The sequence below is a fragment of the Melospiza melodia genome, chromosome Z (assembly GCF_035770615.1).
Source record: "Melospiza melodia melodia isolate bMelMel2 chromosome Z, bMelMel2.pri, whole genome shotgun sequence".
Classification (NCBI taxonomy): domain Eukaryota; kingdom Metazoa; phylum Chordata; class Aves; order Passeriformes; family Passerellidae; genus Melospiza; species Melospiza melodia.
The window spans coordinates 2,107,753-2,126,064 of NC_086226.1; the positions used below are offsets into that span (position 1 = coordinate 2,107,753).

At 44.5% G+C, this 18,312-nt stretch overlaps 1 protein-coding gene across 4 annotated transcripts in view; it reads left to right on the forward strand.

The window, feature by feature from the left end:
* ST8SIA5 (ST8 alpha-N-acetyl-neuraminide alpha-2,8-sialyltransferase 5) overlaps positions 1-18,312 on the forward strand; it is a 72,205-nt gene that overhangs the window by 32,365 nt on the left and 21,528 nt on the right. For 3 of the 4 annotated variants that reach the window (XM_063181209.1, XM_063181208.1, XM_063181210.1), the window contains exon 3: positions 6,649-6,756. The exons of the other annotated variant lie outside the window; for it this stretch is intronic. In XM_063181209.1, coding sequence (XP_063037279.1) covers positions 6,649-6,756 — 108 coding nt within the window. The remainder of the gene's footprint in view (positions 1-6,648; positions 6,757-18,312) is intronic. 4 annotated transcript variants of the gene reach the window in all.

Genomic DNA, 18,312 nt, shown 5'->3' on the forward strand with positions numbered 1-18,312 from the left:
TTCCTTCCTTCCTTCCTTCCTTCCTTCCTTCCTTCCTTCCTTCCTTCCTCCCTCCCTTCCCTTCCTTCTCTTCCTTCTCTTCCTTCCTTCTCTTCCTTCCGCCCCTTCTTTCTCTCTCTCTCTTTCTTTCTCTCCTCTGTCCTGCATCTTTTAACTTGTTGTGCCTTGCATATTTATTTCAAAATTGATTGGGGTGTTTAAAGTAATATTTAACTAATCAAGTAGGCATTTGCCTTGTTCTTGTCACCTGGCTTTGTTATCTTCAGGGACTAAGTCTGACCCTTTTGTCAGGGAAGGGGTTTTGAGCATAGGCTGGTCCGACTGGGCACTGCTGGGCTGGGTCTGATCCCAGTGTCTCACTGTTCACTGCGGTGACTTTAGTCCTTTACTCCTTTTAGGCCCCTCTGATATCTTTTCAAGCTCAGTGTAATTAATTTTGCTTTTTCTGGCCTGTGCAAAAATGAAAAGGGGTCCTTGGTTTTGCTCCAAACCTCTTCTTGCTGCTGTCTCTGCTGGCTGCTGTGCTTCTCCTCACCTGTGCAGCAGTCTGTCACACTGAGACTCCTGATATTCCCCTCACCCAAGCTCCTCCAGCTCCCTGATCCATTTTAGTGAGTGCTTCCAGTCCCTCTCATCTGCAGGTCACTCATGCATACCACGGCTTTAGTTTTATTTTCCGTACACCCTGTGGACACAGTGAGTCATAGTTTCCTTATTTTGCGGAAAGAAGGAACTGGATCTCTGGCAAGATTAACCATCTGACTTTCCAGCACCTCTGTGACACCCCTGCTAACAGGCTAAGGGCACCACTTTCCATTTTCAAAGACAGCAATGATCATTTAACACTAAAGGCTTCAGTTCCTCCCCCTCAAGGGCACACGAATTACAAAACAGGGAAACTGAGGTACAGTGAAATTGATTTTCCAGTGACTTTAGGAAGCCTTTACATGGCCTGGGCTGTCGATCATCAGGACAGAGGCTGGATATGGCTTCTATATCTGAGAAGTGTATATGGCTTCTAGCAGAAACAGGATTATAAAATTACTAATGATGTATATGGAATTAATGAATGTACTATTTGCTAATAACTTCAACAGGAGCTGAAGTCACAAAACCTGGATGTCCTGTCACTTCCTAATGGGTTCTTTGTTAGGGAGAGTGCATACAGAGAAGGGATGTGAGAACTGCTGGAAAGCAAGAGCAGGAGAAGTGAAGACAAATAATAGAGGGAGCTCAGAAAGACAAAAAATTTGCCTTGTTCTTGGGGATATCCATATCTTCCTTCCCTTCCTCTGCTTCTCCTTCCTTGCCCATCTGTGCAGGCCAGCAAGCTGAGTCAGGTTTTGGCTTAGCTTCACCATTAGAAAATAACATTCATTTCTGCCTGGTTTTTGCTTGGGCTTGGATTTAGCCTGCCTGTGGTGGATGCCAAATGAGGATAGTTGTAGCTGTCACCTTTTAGACGTGAGTGGAAGTCTCCCGCTGCCTGGGATTAAATGGGATGAACCGGTGGTATTTGGGGAATAATTGTGGCAGGAGTGGCAGGTGATGGCCCCACTGGCACTGATGGCTCCTCTGTCACCCAGAGGTGCTGATGACTGTGCCGCCTGCACCAAGCTGCTCTTGTGCCTGGGAAGCACATGGATCTCTCCTGAGCAGGTTCTGCTGCACACACAGTCGTGGACAGTGCCCAGACACGACCTCCAGCTGTGCTTGGAGACTTTTGGGTCTCCTTCTTTCAGCAGCTCCCTTTATACACCCTGCCTTCCGGTTTGAAGTGGGTTTTCACCTTTCCTTTCCTTTTCAGAAGGACAATAGGCCCTGCTGAGGGGGGATCTCAGTGTGGCAGCAGCACGGGTGCAAAGCTTCTCCCTGCAATTCATCCGCTTGCTCGTTCTTGCCTTGTAGTTCAAAACACTCATAATTATCTGACATCCTCTGCTATTAAAACCTCTGCTTGTGTAGGAGTTGTTTTTTGTTTGGATTGCAGCAACAGGCTTTCAGTCTTTGCTTCCTGCTGCTTCCTAACAGCCGGTTTTGACAAGCCCTTCAGAGTCACTGCTGCTTTGTTAATTTTCTGGCTTTTCACCCCCTCCTCCTATTATTACTTTACACTGATGTTTATTTGACCACACACTGATTCAACACTTACAGTTACCAATTAGGATCAAAATATTGCTTTGACATTTACCTGAAACTCAAGGCCTCTGTTGCTAAGGCATCCAACTTCATGGAGTTTCTGCAATGCGAGGCAGAGCATTGCTCACACTTTTGTTTGTTAGGGATAAGTCTTGTGATTAATGGTATCCATAACTGACGTACATCTTCCTTGATGAACAATTTGCTTACATTCATGGGCAAAACGAAGCATCTCTGCACTGAGAGGGTTTCTGGTTATTGCACCTTTTATGAATTCTTTCCTTGCCGTCATCAGCATCACACGCTGGGGACACATCCCAATTTTAGAAGTTGTTATATTAGGGCAAATTGAGCAAATGGCAAAGTTCCACTTGACAATCATTGGCAACAATTCCAAGCTTCCACTTAGCTTTTCTTTCTTTCCTTTTTTTTTTCCTTTTCTCTTTTTCTTTCCCCTTTTCTCTCTTTTTCCTTTTTTTCTTTTTTTTTTTTGTTTGAACTGTTTGACACAAGCTATGTAAATTACATAGTAGGCCTTGATGTCTCAGTCATTTCCTCAGCTTTCCTCACCTTCTTTTAATCTTTCCTTACCCTCCCTTTTGCTCTGATGCTTTTTCTCTTCCTTTTCTGTGTGTCTGTGCTCTGTGTGCTTTTATATTGCAATTCTGATTCACAGAACCTTAATTTGTTTACCTGTTTAAATGCAGTTACTGCTGAGAGTGAACAGGGTAGAATTTGACTCAAATAGAATGCCAAAGAAATACACTGATGAAGCAGCTCAAGTCTCTTTTCTGTTTTCTCAGGCTGTTTGCACATTTGGCCAGACAATTTTTTACGGATGCTTACAACTCAAACCTGAGAGGATTAGAAAATTTTGTATTTCAAAAATTAAATTCTCCCAACTCAAGGCTGATTGAAATCAATGGTAAAGCTCTCAGTAATCCTGTTAGAAACAGAATTAATTCAGTGTTTTTAAATGTCTCATCCTTGGTATCTACTCAGTCCTAATACCACAAACCATTATTTATGGAAGTAGTTCTTACTGTGAGAAAGAGATTTATTGCACCACCTCTGGAAAAAATGCAGAGCAGCAGCTTGGTCTTACTCTTGCAGACTTACAGTGAGACACACAGCTCTGTAAGCTGTGAAAAGTTTCTTTGGTGGGGTGTTTTGTGCATTTATAAGTCTGTATTCTGTTAATCCCTGGAGTACCTGTTGGAAGAAGAGCCCTGTGTGGTCTGGCTGGCTCAGGGCTGGACACTTAACTTTAATCTGACCCTAAGCTCAGCTCACAGCTCTGTCCTTAACCACAGAGAGGTGTCGTACCCAGATCCCTCCCTGGATATTTTTGTACCTCCATTAGATCCCCACCCTGCCACTTCAAAGCTAACTATTTCAAGCTGGTCATCATAAGGCATATCTGCCATTCCTCAGGGTTAGTCTTGCAATCTCCCCTTGGATCTTACCCAAAATGAGAATGTCCTTTACACTTTGTGCTTCTGCTGCAGTGCACGCCCTTCCCCAAAACCAGCTTGATGAAAGGAGGGCATTAAAAAGTGATTTTACGATTTGTTTTGCTTGATGGACAGATTCACCCCCCTCCACTCTGAAACATTTACTTAGATTTCCTTTCAGCTGTTACATACAGAGTAAAGACACACAGACAGGGAAGGGACTTTACTGCATGTTTTAATTCTTCATTTAATCTGCCTGAATATTGGCTATGCTGTAGAAGAGTTCACCTCTGGAGGACACACCAAGACCAGCCATTTATCTGGATTAATGCTCTCTATTTCAATTTGCAAGCAAATATTGAAGTCCCAAATAGTGAATTTAAATCCAATTAAAAGGCACAATTCCAGCTTGGTTTTCCCACACTTCTACCCTCTCTCCCAATGTATCATTCAGTGATGCCTTTAACAATTAAAAGATATTTTTAAGGCCATATACTTAAATGTCTTTTACAAAGATATATATTTGAAGAAACCATGGTTCTATACCAGTTAGTGTGGTAAAAAATGTGTAAGACTGTGGTATATGGGACAGAACCACAAGCATTTATTTCAACAAGCCTCAAAGTGAAGGTGTCCAAGTAATTTTCTTATGTTTTCTTCACACACCAATATTCGATTCATAAATTTTACCTTGGGCCGGTCAGCTGAATAAAAACGAAAGTTATGGGGCTGCCTGACAATCCAGAACACTGCATTACCCAATGGCTATTACAGCATAATGTATTCACACTTGGACATTAATCATGGAATCACAGGGTGGTTTGGGCAGGAAGGAAACTTTAGCCTCATCCAGTGCCACCTCCTGCCATGGGCAGGGGGAGGTTCCACTATTCCAGGTGGCTCCAAGCCCCATCCAGCCTGGCCTTAAACACTTCCAGGGATCCAGGGGCAGCCACAGCCAGGGATCTGGCAGGGAACCCCCAGATGCCCAAACCCTGGGACCCTCAGCCAGCGAGTCGCAAACCCTGCGGGGCTGGTGAGAGACCAGCCGGGCTCAGAGCAGCCTTTGGGGCGGTGTTCACCCACCCAAGACAGCGCCAGGGGCGAACACCAGCTCGCGTGTCCTCACCTGCATCCATCGGGATTCAGTTCAGAGCCGCAATCGTCTCCTCACGACAAAGCAGCATCAGGCTGGGCTCCAAGGAGCGGGGGTTAAACGGGGCTGAAGAGAAAGAGACTGCAAGGGTTTCACAGAGTCACAGAATGCTTTGGGTGGGAAGGACCTTAAGATCATCCAGTCACACCCCCTGCCATGGGCAGGGACAGCTCCCACTGTCCCAGGCTGCTCCAAGCCCCATCCAGCCTGGCCTGGGGCACTGCCAGGGATCCAGGGGCAGCCACAGCTGCTCTGGGCACCCTGGGCCAGGGCCTGCCCACCCTCCCAGCCAGCAATTCCTAATTCCCAATGTGCCAGAATCTGTGCCTGCCCTCTGGCAGTGGGAGCCATTGCCTGGGTGCTGTCCCTGCCTGCCTTGTCCCCAGGGGCTGTGCAGCTCTCCTGGAGCCCCTGGAGGCCCTGGCAGGGGCTCTGAGGTGTCCCTGGAGCTTCTCTGGTGCAGCTGAACAGCCCCAGCTGGGCCAGGCTGGCTCCAGAGCAGAGGGGCTCCAGCCCTGGCAGCAGCTCTGTGGCCTCCTCTGGATTCCCTGCAGCAGCTCCAGCTCCTTGTGCTGCTGGAGCCGGGGCTGGGGCAGCTCTGCAGGTGGGCTCTCACCTGAGCCCAGGGGCACAGGGGCAGGATCCCCCTGCCCTGCTGCCCACGCTGGGGATCAGCCCAGGGCAGGGGGTTCAGGCTGGGGCAGGCCCAGCTCTCACCCACAGCACCCCCAGCTCCTTCTCCCAGGGCTGCTGCCTCTGCTCAGCCCCAGCCTGGGTTCATCCCATGGGCTGCCCTCATCCAGGTGCAGCTCCAGCACTTGGCCTTGTTAAACCTCACAAGATTCCCTTGGGCATTTTTTAACACCCCATGTTGTTCCTTCTTAATTCCCTATGCTGATGATTGCTCCAATTAGACAGGAGGATGGATGTGGCCAGAGAGATTCACCATCCCTTGTCATAAGCCTGGTGACCAGCAAAGCTATCGGGGTCCTGGATGCCCTTTGTTTTGGATAAAGCCTGCTGGCAGATTGCTTCCTGGCTGTCCCCACACAGCCCAACTGGGAAGTTAACTTTCAGTATTGGCAGCACCAAATGTTTGCAACTCAGCTTGACGGGCTTCTGAAATAATGAAATAGGGTTAAAAAGGAGAAGTTTAAAAATAACAATCCGCAAGATCCTTCTTCATTGGCTTCTGAGATAAGAGAAGGGTTTTGGCTTGTGTTGTCCAATATTTCCCCAGCATTTTTAAATTTCTACCCTGCTACTGGTGTAGTTTCCAGAAGACTGCAAGCCTCATGGGGGTTGGAACAAATCTGTGAAAGTTTGGAAAACAGGGGCTTGTGGTGATTGCATTTATGCATTGGCTTTAAGAAAATGCCATCTTACCAAACAGGCAAAATAAGCACTGTGTTATGACTTTAATAGAGACGTCACAAAATGACACATCCTTTGCTAGCAAAGCCAGCAAATCAGAGGAACGACCCAGTGCCCAACACATTTAGCAACGCCTATAGATGTAAAACTGAAGTTTGGAGCTTTTACTTCTTTGGCCCTGTGGTTTCCCATGTCTCCAGCTTTTTGCCCTTATCTTTGGAGAATGAAATTTCCTCCTCCTCATAGATGTGTGCTGTTTATGAACACAGATAACTACTGGCCTTCAAATTTGTGTGGGGAACCTGGTATTGTTTTCATCCAACGACTTGCAGAGTCTATGGGAAGTAAATATTATTTGTTTACCCTAATAAGGTGATATCTTGTTGCGCTTGGTACCTTTTAATTGCTTTTGATGAATGTGTCATAGTCACATGTGTATGTTAATAAATAGGACATGAGAACTCATGCTGATAGACTTGACCTAATGAATGATATCAAATATCAACTGCCTCGTTTTCTTGCTAGAGGGCTGCAGTTTAGCTGGCAGAATGGAGAGGAATTGGCAAATTGGACCGGCACCTTTAATTTCACGGATGACGGAGCAGTGAAGAGTGGCAGTGACACAGGCACCAGGTACCAACACCCGAGGGAATGGCTGTAGAGATCTCTCTCTCCTTGTGTGAACCACAAATGTGAGCACAGGCTGTATGAAAAATGAGACCTGCAGTGTGCTTTGGCTGCCTGGCACTGCTCCCCACAGTACAGAAGACGTCAGGGATGCCCAAGCACTGTGCTGCTTTCCCCCTTGCAGGCCTTGGGGACATTTTGGAATGTGCCATAAGCATCCATTAAGTCTGCAGGAGGGTGGTTTCTATGTTCTGTCCTCTCCTGTTTCCCTACCAATGCTGTGTGTCAAGGTGTGGCAGTATGGGAGAATGGGATTTCAGCAGAAAATGTCCCAACATAACACTGCTGGTGCATACAGAGCACACTGGGGAATGTGGTCTTTAGAATAAAACATGTATTCCATGAAAACATAGCTTAATTTAAATTCTTTTCAGGGCCTAGCAGGGGAAAAGTGTTCTGTCAAGATAAGGCTGGAGTATTTCCTTTATTTACAGTATTTGGCAACATGAGAAGCACTGATGTGCTGCTGCACTCTTTGTACTTCCGGGTTTGACATGGGCTCAGGTGTCTGCAGGGTCATGAGCAGAGTCAGAAAACTGGCAGCAGTTGTGCCTAGAGAACTCCACAGCTATCCCAGGCCATCTGCACAAATCCAGGCACAGGCACAGGGTGGATATTTGGGCTCTCTTCCTGGAACACCGGTTACAGGAGTAGTTAAAAATCCTGAGTCATGTGTAGCATCGAGTGCAATAAGCAGCAGGGAAATCTTAGAAAGAGCTGTAAAATAAAGAAAAAACCAAAAACAATTAAAAGAACCTTACACTTAGTACTTGTGTATAAACAAAACACTGGGTAAATTGCCCATTTTATTTTAAATATCATCATTTTGTAACCGTACACCACTGCATCTGTGGAGCTGATAGCACTTCAAAGGCAAGCAGAAGTTGCAGAGTCTAACCTGCCAGAAATCATCGTGTCACTGAGCCACAGCAATGCTGCAGTTCCTGTTCAGGCTCTTGCTGTAATGTGATCCTGTGAGTGCTGCCTGCTGCTCTGCTGGTTGGCTTTGTAAAGGTTCTTTATGAGAACAACCATCCTCCACTGCAGTTTTTCTCTTAGAGCAGGGGGGAAAAGGATTCATGTGTATATGTGTTGGTGTGTGTATATATCTTCCTCTCTTGTTGCCTTTTCAGTATCTGCATATATAATCTGTATTTACAAAGTCTTCAGTTTAGGCGCTTGGCGTATAAAAGAACTCAGTGAGACACAAAGACACACATCATCTTGAAGGCATGAGAAAATAAACAAATATAGATTTCCTCCTCTAGACACCTTTGACAGAGGCAATTGAACCATCATTGATTGCATGACAGGGAACCAAAAGCCTTGAATACAAAAGACAGAGTCGTGAGGGGCGGAGCCACAGTGCTGCTCTCAGTCTCTTCAGCCTCTTCAAAGACAAACAGGTTCAAGGTGCAAGGGGTTTTTACACAAACAAACCACACAAGCTAGATATAAACAGGACAAAGTCATAATATCAATGAAGAAAAAATGTGTATTTCAAAGCCTGTGTTATGTGATATGTCAGTGACTGTATCTCCGCTGCCCAGGCTCCCCAGGGATGGGCACAGCCCCGAGGCTGCCAGAGCTCCAGGAGCCTTTGGACAGCGCTGCCAGGGATGCACAGGGTGGGATTGTTGGGGTCTGTGCAGGGCAGGAGCTGGGCTGGTGATCCTGGTGGGTCTCTTCCATCTCAAGACATTCTGGGGTTCTGTGTTACTGGCGGTGGAGCTGAAAGCTTTTTCAGTCAGGGATAAGTCTACCTGCAACATATTTCGCATCTAAGTGTGCTAGAGATATTATTTATCCTTTTGTATGGAACCTGGGAATATAGGAAAATAAAAAAAAGTACTTTGTAAGTGTGGAGATGAGACTGTGTGGTGACTACTGCAGAGCTGTGTCAAAATTGTTTACTATTTACATTTGATCACCTTTCTGACTGTGTTGTCACCAGACATCTCCTGAGAGTCTTAATCTGACACTCAACTTTATGCTGTTGTTGTAAAATGGAAACAAGTCTTCCTTTAATGAATAATTCTTTCCACTGAATGGAAAACTTGCAGACTACATTTCACAGAACTGATTTTATTTGTATATATTTACAGGACTCCAGAGAGATGTCTGAAGTGCACAAAACTAATTGTATGTCAACATAAGCACACAGAATACCTTTTCACTGCATAGCTCTGCAGTTTGCTGTGCCACCACCTTCTTGTAAAAGATTTAGTGTTTAAAGATATTAATTGAAATAGATGTGAATATCATTTCCATTCACTTGTACCATTTATATATATAAAGACATATGTTTATTCATGCATGTGTGGTATCAACTTGAACATATTCTAGAACTACTCTTTATCTTTTAATTACATAACCTAATACAGGGTGTAGAGATGCTGACAACTCATCCTGTAGGAGTGAAGGTTTAGATCAAAATGAAGGACTTCCAAAGCAAAAGCACGCAGAAAGAATGAGTGCATTAGAATTGCAAGTCAGCCAGACTTAATGAGAATAGTGGCCTTAGAGAAACCAATGAGCAGTGAAGATTAAACACTGCATGAAAATGATTAAGTAAGAAAGATATTAATATTATTGTGTTATGTGATTTCAGTAAACATTGAGGCACGCCTTAGATAAAATCACGCAATATTTTGGAAGGGACATTAAAGCCCATCCAGTGCCATTCCCCTGCCATGGACCCAGACACTTCCCACTATCCTTGATTGTTTCTAGCCCCATCCAGCCTGGCCTGGGGCACTGCCAGGGATCCAGGGGCAGCCACAGCTGCTCTGGGCACCCTGGGCCAGGGCCTGCCCACCCTCCCAGCCAGCAATTCCTAATTCCCAATGTGCCAGAATCTGTGCCTGCCCTCTGGCAGTGGGAGCCATTGCCTGGGTGCTGTCCCTGCCTGCCTTGTCCCCAGGGGCTGTGCAGCTCTCCTGGAGCCCCTGGAGGCCCTGGCAGGGGCTCTGAGGTGTCCCTGGAGCTTCTCTGGTGCAGCTGAACAGCCCCAGCTGGGCCAGGCTGGCTCCAGAGCAGAGGGGCTCCAGCCCTCTGATGTCTGAAGTCTGAAACCAAACACATTTCTCACACTGATCCCTGCTCTGACAGCTCTGCTGAGCTGGGGTAACTCAGCTAACCCAGGTTTTCATCACAGTGCTTAAAGACAGTTCTTCAGACTGTGTAGAAGCAGTCCATGGAAATAAAATCCTGTGTCATGTATGTGGTGCAACCAAGAGTGTGGATCCCCTTTGTGTCACCTAACACTGCTCTGGGCAGGCACTTGACAGATCCCAATTTGCTGGGCCTTTTTGGGCACCAGAGTCTTCATTTCATTATGTTGCTGAAGGCCTCCTAGGTGTCAAGGAAATAGTGATTACTAACAAGAAGTAAAAGTGAAGCACAGGAGCTCCACAAAATCCATAGGGATTTCAACCAAAGGAGGACTACCCACACAGATGCAATAACAACCAGTTGTTGAACACTGGCTTATTTTTGATTCTTGTGCATCACCCATTACTCATATTTCTATCTTTTGCATTTTACTTTGTGCTAAGCATTGTTAAACCTTAGAGCATCCCTGTGGAGAATCAGATCAAGGGTTTTATCTAGTGCTGGTTATGACAAGTGATATACACAACCCCTTCCCAGAGCCCTGATTCTTCTGCTCTCCTTTTAATATATTTTCCAACTTACTGGAATTGTGAGTCTTCACGCTTAAGTAATTTTTCACTGGCAAGAAGCTGCCTTAATGACAGGATGACTTGTCTGCCATATGAGTTGGTTTATGGTGTTTCCTTCAGTCAACTGGAGCTGCAGATAAAATTCAATGTAAAATTCTGTGATAAAACTGCAGAAACCTTTGGTGGGTGAGAGGAGATCTTACTTTAAGGCCTGTCAATCTGCACACTGAATTCTCTAGCATGACAAATCTGAAGCTTTGTCTTGTCCCCACTGGCTACAAAGTAAAGAGTAGAATCAATTTGATTTGTCAAATACATGTTTCACAGAAGTGAATATAAGGACTTAGGATTTTGCTTAAGTCACCTTGCTGAGTTCTTCATACAAGGATCTTAAAATCTAAAAATGACAAAAAAAAAAAAAAAAAAGGCAGATGCTTGCAATAAGCTAAAATGTGGGGTTTAAGATGTCATTGATGCATAAGGGTTGTCATGAATGTTGCTGTATCTTCTAGGTGGGTGGTCATATGGGTAACAACATCAGCAGATTATTTCAGTCAGAGTGAATGGGAAAGGGCTTGATTAAAACACCCAAGAACCAGTTTATTAAAAATCTGAGAATTTTGAAATTAAATTGGGAAAACAGGGCTTCCTGCAGCACACTCCACTGCTGCTTGTCAAGAGACAGCATTGGTTTGACACAGCAAAAGACAAGAAGCACCAACATGTCCCTGAAACTCAAATCCAATGCAATCTCCAATAAATCATTCACACACAGAGCGCAGTGGGAACACCTCTAAATGAGGATGGGTGTCAGCCTGGCTCAGAGAGGGCCTGGGAAGCACAGGGGGTGGTGGTGCTGATGGGCTGCAAGGTGGGCTTATCTCCAGGGAGAAGCAGGAGGCAGCCTGGACTTTGCTGTGCCATTTAGGGCTGTTTCTGCTGGAGCTCCTGCTGCTACACCCACGCCTGCTGCAGTGGAGCTGTGTTCTGCAACTTACTGTGGTGCTGTGCTAGGCTGAAACCATGGAGAGAAAGCCTTGTGTCCCAAATCAGTGAGCAGATGGGAAGGGAACAACGTGCCTTTGGCAGGAGGGGATGTTTGGTCAATTCCCATTGCTAATGAGGCAATGAGCAGCAGAGCCAAGCAATTCCAAGTGATCTGTGTGTGGAGACTTGGAGATGAGATGGGAGATCATAATGAAGATGGCAGTGAGCAGCCAGTGACAGTTTGCCAGGAGCTTCCATGGTTGTGATGAAAAATATATCCTCAGGGCATCACAGCCATCATCTTGACTGCACAGATAGGGTGTGTGATACCTGTGGAGTCATGGTCAGAAAAAGAATCCAGAAAAGGAGCTACTCCAACTAGAAAAAAATTGTGCACTTTCTACTTTTCTGGGGATGTTCAGTGAGCTATACAAGAAAAGCCTTTAAAGGACAAAAATATAAAAGCCACTCCTCCTCTGAAGAAGATCAAACTTATGGATTTATGGCTGGTTCATGGAAGCACTTTTGGTTTTTTGAAAGCAAAAATTTTAATTTGGAAAACAGGCGCAATATCATGGTCCTTGTCTTGATGGATGGACCTATCTAAAATCATCTATTATGAAACCCCAGGAAAGCTTACAACTCTGTAAGACCAAACATACAAAAATATCCAAAGTGAATGACCAGTGGGTTCATGAATCTATAATCTCAGCTACAAGAATCTCCTGGAAAACCTAAACCCCTGTACAAGAATTCCACATCCTGAGTTTTAGTTACTTTGATTCTTCTAGAAAGACAACTAATCTTGAACTAAGCATGCCACTTCTATCTTTAGCTTCCAGGCACTGAATACTGTTTTTCCTTGCTATACTGCATTGAAAACCTTCCTGCCACTGGTAATTGCTTCCTGGTGCAGTATCTCCTTATTCAGTCACCATATGTTTAGATTAAGCTTCACACGCCTCTCATAATATTTTAGAATCCAGAAAATTTCTGCAAGTCCTTTTGTAACTCTCGCCAGTGTCTCAAATCTTCCCCAAAGATGAAATGTCAGAAGTGGATGCAGTAATTCATAAGAGCTATTACTACATGATACATACAGAGATAAATGACCATTTTATCTTGCTTGTATTTTAAATTTTTTTACATGACACAGCTCATGGTGGCATATTTTGCTCCCACCTACAGAGACATACTGGAAGTTCATGATCAGTTAGACATCTAAGGCATTAGAGATGAAAATGGTACAGGGTTTAAACCAGTATTGCCAGTGACATTGTCATCAGCACGAGGTAGGCAGGAGGAATGTGAACCGCCTTTCTTAATATTTGTTGTCCCCCGAGATGAGACAATCAAATAGTCTCATGAAGCTGTGCAAAAGAAGCCTGATGCTTCTCCAGTCTCCTCTGTTGAACCCACAGCTCTTCCTCTCTCAGTTCAGCCTTTCAGGCATCATCCTGTTGTGGACAGTTTGACTCAGGCTCTCAAATAGCAGAAACAGCACAAGCAGCAATGTGATTTTTCTTCTTTTTTTTTTTTTTTTTTTTTTTTTTTTTTTTTTTTTTTTGTGCCACAGTCCTAGTGAAGTGAAGTTTAAGTTACTCTAAGAGCATCAAAGATTCCTGCTTCCCTTGCCACATCTACATCAGCTCCTTCACCTGCTGAACAGGGATCATCCCTTCCCAATGGGACAAAATAGTCTTGGGAGAACAGGCCATGCAAAGTGGTAGGATGCTTTTATTAAGGGAGAAAAAACCCTGAATTCATGTAAAGCCCTTAAACCCTTTGACCAAATCTTGTGGGTTTTGATGTTGTCACATAGAAGCATTAAGAGAAGCAAAGGCCAGAGGGATTTGGTCTCTCACAATGGGCTCTGATGAAGTCAACACCTACTGTGCTCTATTCCAGATGAATTGTCCAGGGCCTCTAGAGCTGTGGTAGGCTCCACCCCAGCTCTATTTTTGCTCCAGGGACCTGAAGGTTCCATGCAGACTTTGCCAGATGCTGTGAGTCCCCTGTGCTTTGGGGAATGTGTGCTCTGGCACACTTGGAGCGTTCCTGAGTAAGGAAGGTGAATCTCGACCCAAGGTTGGCCATGGATCTGCCCATAGTGATGAACACAGGCACTGCTAATTGGACAGCACTCTTAATAAGCATTTAGTAGAAGCCTGCAGGGCTTGGTTCTTTTATTCTCATTTCTTAGTCACTGGATAATGTATATTTTTGGAAAGATCTTTGTTTTTCCTGCAGGGTGGGTGGAATCCTTCCTGCCATGCTCTGCGGTCTCGCCGTGCAAGTGCTGCAGCCTCACTGCAGGCAGGGTTGGGAACTGGCACTTCAGGAGTGAGCAGAATGAATGGGAAGGCAGCTTCAGAAAATGATCCTGCTTAAAAGATGCCTGACCATTGCAGTAAATTATACTTTTAAACCTTTGTTCAGTATATCAGACAAAATCAGTGTCTCAACCCAAGTGTTGCTTGAAGGCAGGATTGAAGTCTCGGACTTTTTAATTCGTGTAGTGTGATCAAGAAAAGCTTACTTCTGATCAAAGCAGGAGCTGCCCAGCTGCAGATGATCAAAGACCTAAGTGTTAGCTGATGTACTGAGAAACCAAATGTGTCTCTCACTAGCGAGCTCAGTAGGCAGCTCAGCTGGAGGTGAGGTTGCAATGGGGGACGTGAAGGTTAGAAAAGAAGAAAGTTTCAGTCAGTCAAAAATGGAAAATTACAGAGTGAACAGCATCTAATTCCTGGGTACTCAGTGCAGTGGGCTGTAAAAAAATAGTGCTCTCTGAGCACTGTGTGGTGTTCAGGCATAGAATTTGACCCTGGAAAAGTGTTGTGGGTTTGAAAGCTACAACTGACGTGAGCAGACACAGAGCAGGGAGAGGTGTGTAGCACCCAGTGCCCCGGGAAAGCACAATCCTACATACAACTGAGCTGTTTGCTATAATTCATTTGCAGTTGTGTTCTTAAGGTAAAGAATCATGAATTCTTGTATTGGTTTACCTGTAGAGTTTGACCTTTAAAGGGATTTATGTTTCGTCAGGGGCAGTGGAAAAATGCAGGGAGAGGACATTATGGTGGTGACAGATCAACTCTGTTTTATGGATAATAAAACTTGACTGTCATTCTTTTAAAGCCAAAGCACAGACCTTTTCTGTAGCAAAAGGAGTAAGTAGTATAGTCAGGTTTGTCACTTGTCACTAATCCAGAACATAAATCAAAATAAACTGAACTACATCCTTGTTTCTTAGCTGGAGATCAGACTGAGGAGGATGATGGGGAGGACAGTTTCCATTTGTGCTAATTAAGCTTTCTGACAGGCAAATGTATCTTCGTTCACAGGGAACTACATGTTTTGGAGTGGGAGTTAATAGGCAGGAAGAGCTCTCAGAGACCAGGGAGTGGGTGAGACTGATGCTTCCTCTGGGAAAGTGTGGGGGCCTGATCTCCAAACACTCCCTGCAGGTCCAGACCCTTGCAGGATGAGGACGTGGGTTTAAAGGACATCTCTGGAGCTGAGGGAACCCATGGCCCTTGTGCTAGGGCCTGGTGTTGTGCAAAAGCTGCACTCTAGGAAAGCACAATGTGAAGCATTTCTGTGGGAAGAGGTTGTCCAGTGCTCTGGGGAACAGCCTCTGCTAATATCCTGTAATATCTGCAGCAGGAGGAATCACTGTGAAGCAAATAAAAAGCATGAATACTCCTGGGAGAAAGAGAGAAACTCTTTTTTTTCCCTGAGTCTATTGACCAGCCACTGTCTTGAAAAACTCCCACTGCTGTTGCAGCACCATTATTATGGGCAGCTGATGTGCAGAAGCATCCACAGCATTTCAACTCAGGAGGGTTCAGTGGCTGTCTGTCTGCTCCAGAGAGGTTCAGGCTGAGGAAGGACAGCCCAAAGGATGTTTATTCAATAGCTTGGCATCACTGAGCTCACTTCAGCCAAACTGACCCCATGGCCAGCAGCATTTCCTCCCCTCTCTGTGCAGAATGACATTGCCATTGTTGTCCCCTGCCTTTGCTGCATGTGTCCCATCAGCAATGTGTCATCCAGCCCGTCCCATGGATCCTCCCTCTGCCCTTCCATGGGGTGCTAAATGGTGAATTCAGTGCTGCCAGTGGCTCTGTTGGGAAAGCTGAAGCTGTTGTGAGGGTAGAGATTTGCAGGACTGTGCTTTTTCAATCTATAGGCTCATGGAATAGCTCTGCTGGAAACGCAGTGTTGCCTCATGGATTGATTTCCTTTCAGATCCAGAAGTGGTTTATTTTTGACCCAATCCTTTCCTTCTTAACCTTCTGCTGCTGTGGTAACACATCCTTTTTCATTTCTATTTTTGGTTTGTGGATTGAGTAAACAGGCAACGATCAAAGGGAATGGCTGGGACACAGGAAATTTCATCTCCATTCCATAAAATGACATCTTTGACTCCAATGCCACAGGCTGAAGGCAGCTTTCCTGTGCTGTGGTGCTCCCACGTGACTGCATGTGCTGTTCAACATCTGAGCTGCTGCTCTCTAACCTAGCAGCACAGCCAGAAGTGCGCAGGAAAGATAAAAATAAATGTTAATCTAGATTTTTGCTCTGCTTATCTGTCCTGAGGCACATTCAAGGCACTGAAATGAAGTGTTGGGAGGCAGGTGAGGATGAGGCTGATAGGATTGCTCACTCCTGCACACCCTGAGTGGCAGGAGGGGTGTGTGAGGTGCTGAATGTTGTGTGGGGGTGTTTATCTGCCCCTTGTCACTGTGTAGAACGTGCACATCCAGGGTGCCAGCATTGCCTTACTCAAAGAGCCAAAGAAAAGGATTGCTTCTGAAAAAGACAGTCAGAAAAACGATTATTTCAGAGGATTAAAATGTTGTCTGTACTGGCAGCCAGAGGGTACTCCTTCAGCCCTGGAACATTCTGTGAATTTTCTGTGAACTCTAAGAAATTCTCTGGTGCTGTCTAAAGAGAGATTTTGGTTTAGTTTGGGGAGGTTACCTTGAGTACATCCACGCAGGTCTTTGGTCTGGAGCAAGCAGGTGGGCTCTAAATCCAAATCCAGTTGAAGCCTCTTCCACAAGTTTTTCAGCTCCAGCTCAACAAGACAAGCCCATGGGAGATGCGCCAGGGCAGTGGATCTCAGCCTCTCCTTAGCAAATGCTGAATGTCCAGGCATCGCAGACATCTTTTTGTGAAAATCCTTTCTTAGGATTTTTCCTGCTGAAGCTAAGAAGTTTCAGCAACATAATATAAACAATGATTATCTGCTGCTGTAGAATGCAACAAGTGCATCTGTGATTGGCCCACCTTAGATGTTTATAATTAATGGCCAATTAAGGGCTGCGCTATCTCGGACAGAGAGAGCTGCCTTTTGTTATCATTCTTTTTTTTTTCTATTCTTAGCTAGCCTTCTGAGAGGAAACCTTTCCTTCTATTCTTTTTAGTATACTTATAATGTAATATATATATATCATAAAATAATAAATCAAGCCTTCTGAACATGGAGTAAACATCCTCATCTCTTGCCCCATCCAAGAACCCCTGTGAACACTGTCACATCCCAGTGAATAATTCAGCTGGAAGGAGACTTTGAGCCTTTTGGTGAGATGAAGATTCATGTTAGGTCTCCATTCAACAGTCTTTTCATAGAGTTCTTACTGATCTTGGAATCCTTTAATTGCATATTTTCTTCTACAAAACTTATAAAAAAATACATGTTTGTTGCCTTGAAGTCTATACAAATACATTTACAAATTGCCACATTTTTTGAGGATGAGCTATTGGGTTCTTCTTTATTAGGATTTTTTTTTTTTTGTTCTCCTGCCACCTTTTAAGCATGGGCTTCCTCCTTTCAGTCTCAAGGCTTGTGCTTCTCACTGGATCACAGAAATGTTTGGTTTGGGGTTTGACAAAGCTGAGGTGGTGAAAACCTCAGGGAGAGGTGAAGGAGACATTTTTCTAAAGCAGCACTTGACAGAAGGACAGAAATATTCCCTGTTGAAAGCAAATTGCTTTGGGAGTCTCTTGGACTTTTTCCAGTTACACACGGGTCAAACATGAATTTTGATACTATTTTGCAATGACACAAACCTCAAATATTTCCTTTCCAATGATGGATTGAATGAAGCTTTTCCACAAATCTTATCTTATATTTCTCATTGAAGATTCAAAAATTGAGTTCTTGGAGTTACAACCTCATGAATACCAGGATTTTAAATGATCCATCAAAAGAGCTTTCCCTAGTCTTGTTCATAGTACCTATTCCTCAGGTCACCTTCTCTCAGTTTTTCATTATCCTCTCAAGTGTTTCATGGGTATGTGCAGGTCTTAGGCATTAGGTTTTAATACAGACTTGTAATGATTAGGAGTGAAACTAATGCAGAGCTTGGTTTAAATCCAAAATCTTGTTTGTCATTTCAATGCAGACTCATTGAGTTCACTTGTCAGCCTGGGCTTTTTCTTTTCCCTAGCATGAGTAGCTACCATTGTGGTTTTCTTCCCCTTCAGCCCAGTGATTAAGGTAAAGAAATTAGCCAATAAATTAATTATTTCTCTCTATATTTTAATAAAGAATATCACTCTTATTTCTCCTGTGTCTGAGCATTCAAATCCTTTTGTTCTCAAATTACTTTTTCTAGAATATAATCCCTGTTTCCACTCACTTCCAAATAGACCAAAACAGTAAATCCCAGTGAAAAGCTCAGTTGCTCAGGAGCTATGGAATAGCCTCCACAGATGGCATACCATCTCTAGCACTTTTATGGTATTGTTTTTTCCAACCCAGCACAGTCAGGCACTCCAAAGATGGGAACAGTGTCCCTTAAATGATCGGTGCTTTTGC